General features: G+C 46.3%; 1 protein-coding gene across 1 annotated transcript in view; it reads right to left on the bottom strand.

The window, feature by feature from the left end:
- Positions 1-1,524: 1,524 nt before the first annotated feature.
- Lis-1 (LisH and WD40 domain-containing Lis-1) overlaps positions 1,525-14,736 on the bottom strand; it is a 55,362-nt gene continuing 42,150 nt past the window's right edge. Inside the window, exon 12 of the mRNA XM_075686611.1 lies at positions 1,525-5,280. Within this exon, the coding sequence (XP_075542726.1) occupies positions 5,207-5,280 (74 nt within the window). The 3' untranslated portion in view covers positions 1,525-5,206. The remainder of the gene's footprint in view (positions 5,281-14,736) is intronic.

The raw sequence follows: 14,736 nt of genomic DNA, 5'->3' as shown, positions 1-14,736 counted from the left end.
TTATGCATGAAGAATGGCTGAATAGTATAAAACTTGCTTAGAAAGAAACAAGACTTTCTACAGAGTAAATCAGACATATCTGCATTGCAATACGACACACCTGTTTCTTGGTTGGTTCTCGTTCAGTGGAGTTTATTTCCTTGAAGAGGAATCTAGCGTGAAAGCTTCTACGCTACATGGGAACCGAGAAAAGTTTTCTTACCAACCAAGCACTTATTTTGATGAGCGTTAGTTTTGAAAGAAAAGTTGAATGTAGTGACTATAGGAGGCAGATTTTTTATTAGGCCATCAATTCCTTAAATTTTCTTTAATTGCAGAAATTTTAAGAACAATCTATCAAGTTTGCAACTGTGCAACTTGGCTATAAGAAACAATATCACAATTCTGGAAAATGTACATGACACAGGTATAAAGCAGACAAAAATTGTGCGATATCAGATGAGCTGCATTTTTATATTAAATTTGTCCACTTGAGATGCTCTAACAGATGCAGTTTACAGAATGGCGATGCGTTTTTTGTGGTGTAGTTGCGAATTCGTTAACCTTGCGTTTTCTTTAAGTTTGAAAGTCTGTGAATTTTTGTAGAACATTCAAGGTCTTAAATTAAGATTTTGCATCGTAGAGTTGCTAGAATTTACCTTTCCGTCTTAGATCCAAGAAATTTCATTAAATCCTACGGTTTCAAACCCACAATTTCAGGAGGCAAGCGTCATCACCAACGTACTCCCTCCCCACTTTTCCCGTATAGCCTCTGCAAGGGGAATTCCTTCGCTGCGTTCTCCCATACCAGAGCCAGAGGTTCGCAGGCTGCGTACATCACGGGCCCCACCTTCCTTTTTATTTTCCTCGCATTTTTGTTGCATGGTACACTTCCAGTCACGATATCATGTGCGAGCTTTGTGCAAAAATGCCGAACTAGCAATATAGGTCAGTGCCACAGGATCACCGAGGCAGACAAGTGGATAAAAAAGCACAATCGCACTTTGAAACCTGTTAGATACGACACTTTCTGCACGACGTGCGAACAAGCAGAGAATACGAAATACGTCCCTCTTGCTATGGCACGGAGTCAAACAGACTCGCAGACATTCGGCTTGGTCTTATTTCTTGCAACTTTAAATCGTCCAGTGAAGCAAGAGATCAAACAACTGCTGTAGCATGGAATAATTCTCAAAGTCGCGGTGAGTGACGTTTCAGCGATGCAAATTACTTAAAGGCACTTGTGCGTCCGATCTCGACTCTCTGGCTGGCAGCACAGCTCCCTTGAGAAGGGCACGCAGCGTTTGGTTTGAAATTTCAGCTAATGTACTCGCACGCAGCGATGCGATACTTTGCATACGTGATCATCAGTGTGCATTGTATGCACTACGCCTACCTGCTTAAAATGGCCAAACCTGGCGAGGGGCCCTTTGCATTGTTTTGGTTTTAGAAAAGCTGTGCACTATTCCTCTGGAGTGGCACACCCCTGAAAAGCCAGACAGCTGGCCTAGGGGCTACTTGGAGAATAGAAAGTGGCAGCATTGGTGCATCTTAATACATTTTTTTTTTATTCGGCTTTCCTACATCCAGCGGTACAGCAGCGGCATTCAATGGTAGGAGACGGGGAAGGCAGGCAGGGCAACAGAGAAACTAATGTACGACACCTGCCGCCACACTTTGTTGAAGAAAAGAAGAGGCGAATTGCACATAATATGAAGAGGGCATCACAAATCTCACACAACAGAGGTGGCAACATGAGGAAACCGGAAAGAGGGAAAAAAAAAAACAATTGCTAACATTGCCACATGTACACATATAATAAGTACTGTACAAGAAAGAGTCAAGCAATAAAAAAAAAACCTGATTGGCAAAATAAAGGCACCACAAGAAAGGATTTAAAAAATATATATATAAAGGTGTCCAGTGGCTCCCAAACAAGCCAACAATAGCAAGCAGCACTTTCTATGTATACTGGGCATTGTATAACCGTCTGTAATTGCCTGAAAAAGAATGAGGGTTTTCATTTTCGGATGCCAAGCATAGCTGGCATCTGCACTTGCCAGTCTGTTCAAATGAACAGTGCAGCTACACCAATTAGAAAAATTTCAAGAAAAATTTTGACAGGAGCTGCAGCGTAACGTATTCAGCTTAGCACATCTTGGTGCACTTGATTGATGGCAAAGCTAAGGATGTTCGAACAAGGCAGGGGCCGTAATTTTGTAAATTGTAACATGACCAGATTTCAGAGGGCGACAGCATCCCCCCCCCCCCCCCCGAGTGCTTTGGCAAACAAACTGCTGAGGCTTTACAAACAGTTATACAAAACCCACCTGCCTTCGCTCACGAGCATCCCTATAAATATATATCTGTAGGCGTACATTGTATACACATAGGACTCGGCAGCACGCACACACACGCACACTCCTACTAGGTCACTAATGTGAAGGGTTGGACATTCGCCCATGCTGCGGCCAATTTAACCAGTCTTCCATGTGCAGTAATGTGGTCTCAACAAAAATTCAAAAGCCCTCATGTCTGAAGATGACTGGCTCTAAATATATAGGGTCCCAAAAAGACTGTGCCACTAGGCAAATTTGCGCGTCACTCAACATCAGCATCCAGTGCAAACGCGAGTTTACGATAAGCTTATGCATTTTGCGGCAATTTCTCACCAAGATGTCATTGGGGAACCAGTTCGCAATGACTTCTGCGCTCCCTACAGCTCGGAAAATTTTCTCACTTCCCTATAAGCAGCAGCATCCACCGCACAACTGCCAGAGTGTTAAAGTGCTTAAGACATCCCCTCATCTTGTTTTAAAAGCACTGTTCTGTACCCACTAGAAGCAATATTAAGCCAGTCCTGCCACTATGTGGGAGACTTCTCAGCTCGCGTGAGCGGTCACTACGCCACAAAAGCCTTAGACGCAACTGCCAGTTAATGTTGCCCACACTTTTATAAACAATGCCAGAATAATACACAGATCTGCCCAGCAGAATGAGCAGTGAATGTTGAAGCTGCGTGCATAACAGTGCATGCAGAGTTCACCTCTAAAGAGCACCTCCAAGCAAGGATTCACTTGTGCTGTCTAACCAGCTTCAGCAAAACCGAAACCCACATTTTCACAATGCTGCTGCCTACCGAAAATTCCTCCTTTTTCCTGCCCAAGCAGGCACATGAGATGACCAGTGGCTGCCAAAAGTAGCTTATGAAGCTTTCTTTTTTTTTAACATTGAATGTATCAGAACAAAAGACAGCACATCTCCAAGAACGGAAAACAGCAACAAAGGGCAATTGCAAGCAGATCACTGCTTTTATAAATTCACTATACTACAACACAGTATCGGAGGAAAACACAATGGTAAGCATCCCTCACACTTCTGTTACGATCGAACACACTGTGAAGATGGCACCAGGAGAAAGATAAAAGACTTAAAAGAAGAAACCAACCGACTTTATCGCAACTTCATGCTGCGGTTGTCACCAGCTAGACCTGCTACCTTTCTAAAGTCTCTGCAGCCAAGTAAAATATTTAAAAATGTGTATTCGTAGAAGTGCTCGCACAAACAACTCCCCCAAGGACAACCAGCAGGGAGGATGAAAGCAAGACACAAGAAGCATGCACATAAATAAACAAATGCGCTTATGTTTTATTTTATCCTCTCTGCCAGGGCTACAAGAAAACAAAAGGAACAGGGATTAATATTTACAATTTCTCACGAGCTTCGGGTTAAAAGACGGCCGAAAAGGAGGGCCCCCTCAATTTATCGAAAAGAGTGAGGCACGCATTTGAGCTGGACAGACAGCAGCGCATTGAACTGTGTGTTCAATCACGGTCATTACAGAACCTAGAGGCATTACCAAAAACGGCACAGTATAGAGACGAAAACGACAGAAACCAGAAACAGTGCCTACCCTCTGCATGCAGCAGAAGAAAACCCGTTCCGCAAGAAGTTCACCTAGCAAAAAACATAGAAATGAAATTGGATGTCAAAAATAACACTGGGCAATACGTCAGTAGTGCCCAATTCCAGACAAGTTTTTAAAAAAAAATATGTATATAAGATTGGATTGGACAGGCAGCTTTTTCACTGGATCGTGTCCCTCAACCTCTTTTTTTTGTTTTTTATTCACTCTCCCTCTCATTTGCAACGAGTGCAACAGCCTCGATTCATTGCTTTCTTCTCCATCCGGGACTGTTCATCGTTTTTCCGACCGAGCTCTTCAACAATCCTCCCCAGCTAACACCACATACCCGTTTCCTGGCTCACAACATTGCACACATCGCTGCAGGCATCGCAAGATTCTGGGGCGTAGATGCACCTGTGATACACGCACTGAAACACACTCTTTCATGGCAGCTGCAGGACATTTTTCATACAAGACGCACAGAACTTCAGGTGTTCTAGATGTTCGAGCATGCACGCGCAACAGAAGAAAGCCAAGTCAACAGCCACGAGCGTCGTCTCGCTGCTCACAGTCTGCAGCAATCGCACAACCGAGCATTAAACAAACAGTATCTCTCTCACCGCCACAAACTCGTTTCGCCAGGAAGTCCTGACAAGGCTGGCAGAGCATGGCAACATTTCGAAACCCTGCAGACTGCAGTGTCGCCGTAGCATTGCTACCTTCTACCCCCCATCCCCACTAACCACCCTTCAAGTTGCCAAAGACACTCCAGTAACATCCGTAATGCACATGGGACTGTCTGCCTCCGGCAAACAGCACCCAAGGTACCTGAAACTAAAAAAACAAAACAGAAGATGGCACAGGTGCACCCTGGCTGACAATGAAGTAAAAAAAAAATTTCTGGACAGGCGATGCCCTCAACACCAAACATGGCGTCCACTTGAAACGTAGGCAAAATCCTGCGCTCACGAGCCACTTAGTGCGTCGGGCAGTGGCATGTATAAACAATGCAGTGTTGCAACAGCAGCAGCAGAAGCAGCAGCAGCAATCTCGAGTGGTTCTTGTCAACAGCTGGCGTGCAACAAGCCAGAGGAGGAAGGGTAAAAGAGGGCGGGGTTGTGGTGGTGGCGGCTGCAAGGCTGTTGTTGCCAGCATGGGGAGAAAAAAAAAATGTTGGTGTGCAGTGGGGCAGTGGAAGAGACTCGGGAGGAATGAGCTGAGTCACTGCCAAGGCTCGTCTGCAGGAGGGACTGCTGCTGCGGTCAGTCGAGGCTCCTCGGCACGCAGTGTGCCACGCAACGCTCACGGCGGTGTGTGGCGTTAGCGGCATTCCCACACCTTGACTGTCTGTTCGACGCTGCCGGTCACCACGTACGGCGCCGTGCGGTGGAAATCTGCACACAGACATAGAGGGGCCGTCACAGACAGTCGGCACGGTCGCCTGTGAGAAACTTTCCCTCAATGCGCTACATCGGAAACATTTCAATTGAGACTGCGAGGTAACGAACCGCACAGTCAGTCTGCAGCCTGTAGGTGAATGTATAATTAAAGATTGTCAAATTGACGTGCTATTACAGTAATAAAGCTGGAGATGACAGGGAGCTGATGAAATGAAGCAGTCTGCTCTGAAGTTGACTTTCTTGTATGCACAAATTCTCATCGATAGCATGCTATAGATGGTTGCGAACTGTGTACTTCCCCACTTTCTGAGCACTCTTAGATGGCTAGCAAACATCTATTGGGTTATTCAGAAACTATTCATTCAGTCTCATTGTCCTAGTTTCTTCTTCCTCCGCATGGGGATACTTAAAGCACCGCTGGAGAAGGGGCGTGGTGGGGGCAGGTTGGGGGCAAGTTGCCAAGCGTCTCCTTTTCTAGCGAGGCCGTGTCTGCGCACGGCTGTTAGCGCAGCTGTGCATATACGCAATCTGTGCACCTTTTTTGGGGGGGGGAGGGGGGGGGAGACTCGCAATATCTAATTGCATCTGGTTGGCGATAAGATGAAGATTAGCGGAGGTTTGTCACATGTTTTGCTTTTTTGACGGGCACACAACCACACAGTTTTCTTGAGTGTGCTCACCCACACAGTTCGATTACGCTATGGACGTGAATAGTATGAGAGTAGGAACTTGCGAAATATTCTCGTGTGCGCATATTCTAAGCCTTGAACTATAACAATGCATCAAATTTTAATTCTTATAAGTTTATTTCCTTTTTTTATTGTTCTTATTCGTGAATAAAGAGCACATATATACCAATGCAAAATATTTTTTTCTCACTTTACGGTCACCCTAGAAAAATTAAGGTAAATTTTTTTCGACATAGGTCCCTCAGAAGAATTGGAATCTGCAATAAAAAAATCAATCCTGGTCGGTCGCATATGGTGAAAAAAATCTGCCCTGAAGGGGTTAACCCTTTGAGAGTCAAACATGTAAATATACAGTGCTGCGAACAAATCCCAAATGGTTGATGCCGTATATTTGTGATGCAGTCTGTATGTTTCAAAAATGCTCTAATTTTTTAATTCTGCATAGTCCAGACCCTGTGTGCTGTAATGGTGGGGGTAGGGCATGAAAGAGATGGTAGCTGGCCCATGCCATTGCCCAACTTATCCACGCTGAGGACGTTGTTGAAGGGAGACTTGTTCTCATCGAGAACAAGGAATATGGGATTTATTTATAATATCTACATGACAACGTTACAGTCATCAGTCTAACATGACCGAAAGAGAATGCACACTCAGCAGCCGCGCAACAGCTGCTTATAAACACACTGTCCTCCCTAGATCCCTAGGTGAGGGAAAACGGCTGTTCAACCGTCGACCAATTCGGAGCATCCAAAGTCATCGTAGCCGACCCGCCTTTCAGGGGGAGGGTTTACACACTCACTCCCGCACAGGTTCCACTGACCACACCAAGGTGAGAGGGTTCTCGCAGACAGAGGTCTTGACCCGAGCAGGCACCTCTGTATCCCAGAGTTGGCCCTGCAGTCAGTGGCCACCGCGTCTGTCCATTGATTGACGACTTCTAAGACCCGTGAGACGGCGCCGCAAAATACCTTCTTCCAGGAGTTCCACCGCTTCAAACAAACCGTGACGGTGACGGCGAATCTACTAACAATACTTGGTCCGCCGACTGCATCTAGTAATCCCGACACCGTTCGGTTGGGGACGCGGCGCATTGTGGTCCTTACAAAGCTAGTCGCCGCAGTACATGCCGACACAAACTGGTTGTTGACGAGGCACATTCTTGTTTTCACGAAGCGAGTCATCACAACGAGCTGGGCGCATTCCAAGGTCTGGTTCTCCTAATATCGCTGCAGCTGGCTGGGAAAATTTTGTAGGTCGGTACCCTAGCAGGCCGTTCGTAACAGTGCATAGAAGGAATTTTTTGTTTGCTCTGTTAGTCTCTTGGTTTTCATACCAGGGCTTCTTCAAGCCAGCACGTCATCTCAAAAGGTCAGTGCTAGATGCTCGCTTATTTATTTCTTACAAGGGTGCTATTACATGTGTTCCCAGGCGGGCACTGGTATATGCAAACGACACTGCAATGCCTGCATTTCTCTTCTGGAGACTCGTGAAAACTGATTGCTCTTCATTGGCAACGGTAAGGAGAATTACTGAAAATTTCCGACTCATTTGTTTTTCTGACGGGCACGCAACCATCACGTTTTATTGCCTGCACTCGCATACACAGTTTGATTACGCTATGGACGTGCACACCAGTTGCTCTTCTGCAAGTGAGAAGAGCAGCAATTCCTTCGATGCGGACTACTGCCAAGTGTCACACTGGAATATAGCTACTCCAGTGTATCTACTTGTTCCTTCTTATTATAACTATTTATGCAAGTCCATCTGTATTCATGAATAAACAATGTATGTTTACCTATAGAAAATATCTTTTTGTCACATTACGGTCACTTTTAAAAAATTTTGCTCAGTTTTTTAGAGATGGGCAAATCTGACCATTTTTAAATCTGCAATAATATATCGACCAAGGGGGTCACACTTGACAAGAAGAATTTGCCCTCAAACGGTAAATATATTGTTCTGGAGTAGCACTGTCAGAAAGAGAATTTCTTCCCCTTTTCAGATCCGATCGCACTGTGGTAGGCAAAAAAGTATTTACTAGACTACCCAAAAACTGCTGCTTTTCCTGCGGGCAGGAAAGTGTTAAAAGCAGGGGTGTGCAAATGCCGAGTAATATATTTTGAATCGAACATTGTATCGAATCATGAAAGAAAAGCCAAATATTGATTACCAAACAATTTTTCACTAAATTTGATGCTTACAGATTTTGGCCAAGGAAATAGGCTGCTGCACATGGTTGGGAGTCTCCTACCCTTCCATAACAAGAACGTAGCAGGCTATCAGTAACTTAGGTACATAGAAATCAAGATATAAGTGCAGTCCACTTATAACGATACCACATATAACAATATATCAGCTATAACAATGAGTTGACTTCAGAGTATCAATATGAGAAAAAAAATATGTTATTCACTGCATATCAGATATAACGATCGAAATGCTGCCTTTTGGGCGGCGTTTCTCATGCAGAATAATTGTGAAATTTCCTTTGCTAAGTTCCTCTTAACCGAGACGGGGCGAAAAGCTTGCCTACACGAGTTCCTATCTGTTGCCATTACCGTGCAGCGCGCTCCGCCAGTGCGCCGACTGCGAAAGCCACGGAGAGCATTGAAAGTTGGCGCAATGTGCCACAAGATGGCACCAGCTTCTTCACGTCTTCATCACCAGCGGGCGTCCAGAGGGAAAAGAAAAAGAATGAGCAAGAAGCAAACCGCCCCTGCGCTCCCCTTCTGCAACCTCCCTCTGTTCCAGCAGCGAGTGCGGAAATGCGCTGCGGAAGCAGCGGTAGGTGCCCCTACAATGTGCAAAGCTGTGTCGCTTGAGACGGGGCTACAAATTTTGCAAGACTCAAAGTACCAGTTCGCGCAGTTGATGATATCGAGGATTCTGAAAGCCGTGAGCGCCACGATCATGAAGGCTAGAACCAGTGGCCATGCCGATGAAGGGAAACAGCGGGCTTTGTGCACTTAGGCAAAACACCCGTGTGTGAAACCAACACATTCCAACACAGTGGCAGCCCACTCAAATTGCCAAACTCTGGGAGCATGTCGCTACGGGCGATAAAATAAATGGTGCTTCGATGGAGGCGCTTCTGAGTACAGATAGCGCTGCCTCATTCTGCAAAGATTCTCCGACGGGACGATTGTTGTCACGAGTGACGGCGGCATTGTGCGACGGAGGCGATAAGATTGACACTGAAACTGACCACAATGTTCACCCAAAGTGCGCTGTTGTCGATAGAGTCACTCATTGATTTCATGTACATTAAAGTGCAGCTGCCAGTGTTCACATAGCCAGTGTTCACAATGCACACCGCGGTTGTGAGCCTGAAACTTCCGCGAAGGCAAGTGCAGATTCCAGACCACTTCAGCACGCCAACACTTAACACGCTGTTTAGATGTATAAATAAACATTTCGTTTTTTCACAGCTTTCTTTCTACAACATCAATTCTTTATCCTCAGTGGCAAATTTGGTTTCAGAGCTACGAAGGTATGTTCAGCAGCTTTTTCTTTTTTCAACAGTCCAGATATGGCGATAATCGGTTATAACGCTCGGATTTTTTGTTCTTCTTGATACCAATAAGTGGACTACACTGTAGGGGCACGGTCTACGTTTAATTTGCATTTTCAATTCAAATTCTATTGGATAATTTAAATAGCCCGCGCAGCTCTATCCAGATGATTGATATCCGGCCGGCAGTAACGTGAGGCAGCCTGCTCGCAACCGGAGGCCCAACAGACCCGGCAAACCGGGTCTAACCCCAGCCAACCCTGGCAAACCAATAGACAGCATCACCGTCGACCACAGCATTTTCAGTTTCCCTATTTTCTACGTGTAGGGCTGCAGCACGTTCTCGGCATTCCTTCACACTTCGTTGCCTGCGCACCTGCGTCGTCATTCGTTTTCTGCAGTGCTAGTTAGTGGAGTGCGCACAGCCATGTACCGCGTCCAAAATCTCGGCCATGTGCGCACCTCGTGCGTGACTCATCTGCCGAAGTATGAGACATTGACGTTGCAGGAGAAGGCGTGTCTCACATAGGATGCAGAAAAGACCGTATGTGCGACTATGCAACTTGCCGAGAAATACAAGGTGCCTTTGTCGACGCTTTCAACCAGAAGGCATCGCTTTGAACGCGCCAGATTTTGCAAACAGCGTAGGGAGGACCAGGGTGGCGCTTGCAGCTCTTCCTGCCTAGATGACGAGAGAGACTCGACGTGTGCCCGGATCACAGACTTCCAGCCAAGACGACGGCGCCAGACTAGGCTTTGCAGCATATTCAAACATAGAATGCTGACGTGGAAGATGAAATCACCGATACTGTGCTAGTCGGCGGTGACGGCGGCGCTAATGAACCCACCTGTACGCCTGCTTTGGCTGTGGTTATCGATTCCATGAGCATCGTCCAAAGCTTTGTTGAGTGCAGCGGCAGCAATTTTGGTATGCGACTGGTTGTGAGCCAGCTGGAGAACATGGCACCTGAGACGGCGAACTACCGCGCCAAGAAATCCCGTATCAGCGATTACTTCAAGTAATCTTTCTCGGACATGAAAAATAGAGGTGATTTATTTTCACACCAAATTCTTGTTTCTTTTTTGTTTTGTTTTTTCCACTTCGGTTCATTCGAAAACCTGCCTAGTTCTAAGAATTTTCATAGTCCGGCAGCCTTCAAATTATGGAGGATTTACTGTAGTGACAAGAGGAAACGTTGGGCAAAAAATATTGCAACTGCAAGGACGCCACCATGCAGCTACCTCTCATTTTTGTAATACAGTCAAATCCGGTTATATCAAACTCGCAAAAAAAAATGCCTATCAGTTTGATACAGGGCATAATTTGATATAAGCCTGCTAAAAAATTGGATGTCGTAAAACCACATACCACTTATAAAATTACTTTATTGATGAAACTAGCTTAGTTGCGCATAAGTAGTCCTGTATTTTCTTCTGCTTGGACAATTTCGCTGCCTGCGATGCACACACTTCTCCACATTGTCTATAGAGTCGGAGCGGCTGAGGGTGCAACTTCCACATAGGCGCAGAAGTGCCAGACTAATGCGAGTGCACTAATCACCTCGGATGATGTCGGCAAAGAATCGCCATTACTTTCCTCATTGTGCCCACTATCACTTGTGCTCGGTATGATGTCGGCAGTGTAGTTTTCATTTTCGGGCTCTCCCGTGGTTGCGACACCATAATCCGCACTCCCAAACTCGTCGACCATTGATCCGTCAATGGCTTCCGGAAATTCTGACAGCATGCTCCAAACTTCAGCGACACTGGCAACAGCTTCGTTGCACTCGTCAGAATTTTAAGTCACCACCGGGCACGTGGAAGCCGACACGTCTGAAGCAATTTCGGATGAACCACGTGAACACAGCCGCCTCGACGTATGCGTCGGGTGCCACGGGCATCTAGTCGCGAGTTTGTCCGCTTTAGCCCTGATCTTCCCCTTATTCTTCCTTCAAGATCGTGATGAGAGTGCACCTCGGAATATCACACGCTGCGGCGACATCCGGACTTTTTACCGCATTCGAATCGATTCACGATTTCGAGCTTCACGGCGAAAAGCAAATTTTGTCACTTTGCGCTAGCCATCACGGCAGCACTGCAGCACTGCGAGAAAAGACCGACAAGGGGGCAAACACAATGAACCAGAAAAGCAGCGAGGCCACTCGCACTTCCACTATCTTGTACGATGAGGGCGCAAGAGCCTCCGATTGGCTGTCTGAGCAAGCACTGTGTGTGGGCCTAGATCATTTTTTACAGGGGGTGGGGGGGGGGTGTCGACGATTCGCATGACGCGACGCAGTCACAAGGCAGAGCACATAGATGGAGCCGCACTGCCGGATTTCCCAACCGCCACGAGGGAAAGCAAACTTCTGGGGGCACTTTTGTGCCGCTTGACGTTCAATATACAGTCGCCGACCGATTTTCCGGACTCCAAAAATTCGGACATGCCCGATTATTCGGTCAGCTTCGCGGCACCGCCATTCCCCCCATAGACCATAATGTATAACAACTGCCGAAAGTTCGGACACGTTGCAACCTCTCGTCTGATTTTTCGGACACTCCTTGAGCCAACTCGATCGAGAGCATCATGCACCGACTATGACCGGCGCATAGTTCGACTAGCTGAACGCCATTTTTGTTTTGAACAGAGCCTCCTTGCTGCCTCACGAAGTGGCGCTACTGGAAATCCCCGCTCATCATCATCGTTTCTGCCTGGTTCAATAGAGTGGCTCTACAGCAGTTCCGGTTTCAGCTTAGTAAGCCATGTCAAGACAATCCAGCAGCTGATTTGTTTCTTCGCGCACGACGCTGCGAGCAGGCTACGTTTTTCGTTTGTGCGACCGGTGTCGGAACAGTGGTGTTTACTTTGTGTGCTGTGTCGAGGTTTCGGTGATCCAACGCGGCGTACGGAAACATCGCGTCAAGTGTGTAATGGCGCCGACAGTGCCCGCGCAGACTTCGCTGGGGAATGCCGGCAAGCGGGTGCCGGGAGGCCTAAGATTTGTCGCCATCCGATGTGCTCTCTACTGACGCGGAAAATGTTCTGCCGAGACCTGCGCAGTGGTTGCATTGCGATTCTGGACACCGTCTCGTGACAGTTTCACAGGTGCTGACACTGCAGTACTGACATGTGCAGAACTCGACGACGGCGAGATCATTCGTCAGGTTTCTGCTGCACCGCCGGACGATGACTCCGAGTCGGAAGATGACGCACAATGTGCTACGCTGCCGTCGCATGCGGAGCGTGCACAAACAGTGACTGCTTTCAGCCACCTATAGTGACCGTTCGACCCTCTCCGAGAGTCAGGCTTATCTGACTGCGCGTAAACTGGACAGCGTGCAACGGCACATTCACGATTTCTTCAAGCCTACTGCCGAGCCCGAATAAGCGCGTGGAAATAAAGGATTTCATTTTTTTTTTTCTTAATCTGCTTTTTCGGACACCTGTTTATTCGGACATTTCCGCAGTCCCCGTGAGGTCCGAATAAACGGTCGGCGACTGTATCGGAGTCTCTGCTATTTTTGTGCTATGTAAGCCTAATTTTTGCTATATATACTCATTTTAACTATACCGTGTTCAGAAATTGTTCGATATACAGGATAATTTGATGTAAATGGGTTCAAACAATCAAAATATGATGCACGTACATATACACATGAACAATGCATAAAGTTCTTTCGGTATATTTTCTAGAAACATGCAAAGGCCAAGTATAAAGTTTTGATGTAAAATTTGTGGTGTATGAAAGAACACATTTACAGGTGCCTGAACTAGACGCCGCCACCACACCGAGGGAGGCTCGGAATTGCGTTTATTGCGCATATCATCTGAATCGCCCCTCGTCATCTGTGCCTGTCCACCTACACAGCGTAGCAACATGTAGGCACCCTTGCAGTTACCAATTTCAACGCACGGCCCTACGGCGAGCTTTTCCTCTTGAGTTTGTTACATTAACTCTATGGCATTTGGCACATCGTAAGCACCACAATCGGAAACAGTGGTGTCTAAGCGAACATCCAAAATCAAATTTTAATGGCATGCCACGGTGACGTTCAGTAGGCGGGGCTTTGTGGGCACCACCCCACTCTACCGTAAACGCCACAGTGCAAGGCATTGAAAGAGGACCAGGAGCACCATGTAAGGGATCACAGGCGATCTTTGATGGCCAATAGAGTTTCAGAATAGGGGCCCCAAACGTTTTGGGGCCCCAAAGAAATAGCGTCGAAGCCACTGCGCATGCGCAAGACACAAACTGCGTTTGGGTTTTGCGTTGGGAACACTATTTCACCGATTTAGCGAGAGCCCAAATAGTGGCCCCAAAAGCTTTGCGTCAGCAAACATGACGGCACCCATCGAAGCGACGGCACTAACCTAGCACCAAAGTGGGTTCGATTCGTGGTAACGCATGAAGTTGGCAAGCTAGGAGAAGGGACTGCGGTTATCGTTTTCTCTCAACTAGCGTGTGTTATGAAGATTGATTCATTAGACGCCGCTGATTCCGAATTCGACAGTGGATTTTATGGCTTGTAGGCCTAATACGGCTAAGCTTGGCTGGTGAAGGCACGTAAAGTTGGTTTGCTCAAAACTAAGTGCAACTAATTGTTTGCTGCTTACAGAATAACCCCTAAATTGTAATTAAACACGAATACACGCAAGTCAAAATTACTAGTCCTATCATAAAATGGCATATCTTATTTTATTATTTCTAACAGCTTTTCTTTGACGCTGTAGTGGCACTGTCAGTGCAAGACGCTATCCACAAACGCAATACCATGGAGAAAGGAATGCACAAAGCCTTATTATAAAACTCTTCTTTCCTGCGTGCCCCAAAGCTAACACCCGCAAAGCTCTTTGGGGTCCCAAACTATTGGGGCCCCTATTTTAAAACTCGCTAATAACTTCACTTCTGGCAAACGCATTGAAGTACTTCTTGTGGCAAAGTATTTCTGAAGCAGTCAACTTTAACATGCACTTCTTCATTTCGTTAAAAATTGTTTCAGGGTCCCTTTAGGGGGAATGAGGGGATCAGAAGTAACTTTTTTGTTTCTTGATAGAAAGGGCTGAAATTTGGCACACACTGCACATTGCAATAAAAAGAAATCTAAAATTTCATGATGATATCTTCATTATTCTTAGTTTTATAAAAATTTACAAGAATTTATAAGTTCCTTGCATGTCGAAAGCCGGGCACAATAACGAAACTTGGTGGAGAGCCAGGAATACTTCGTATGTTTGCCCAAATGTCTAAT

Source organism: Dermacentor variabilis, chromosome 3 (genome assembly GCF_050947875.1).
Source record: "Dermacentor variabilis isolate Ectoservices chromosome 3, ASM5094787v1, whole genome shotgun sequence".
Taxonomy (NCBI): Eukaryota; Metazoa; Arthropoda; class Arachnida; order Ixodida; family Ixodidae; genus Dermacentor; species Dermacentor variabilis.
Note: the sequence above shows the minus strand (reverse complement) of the source record. Positions and strands in the feature narration are given on the sequence as shown.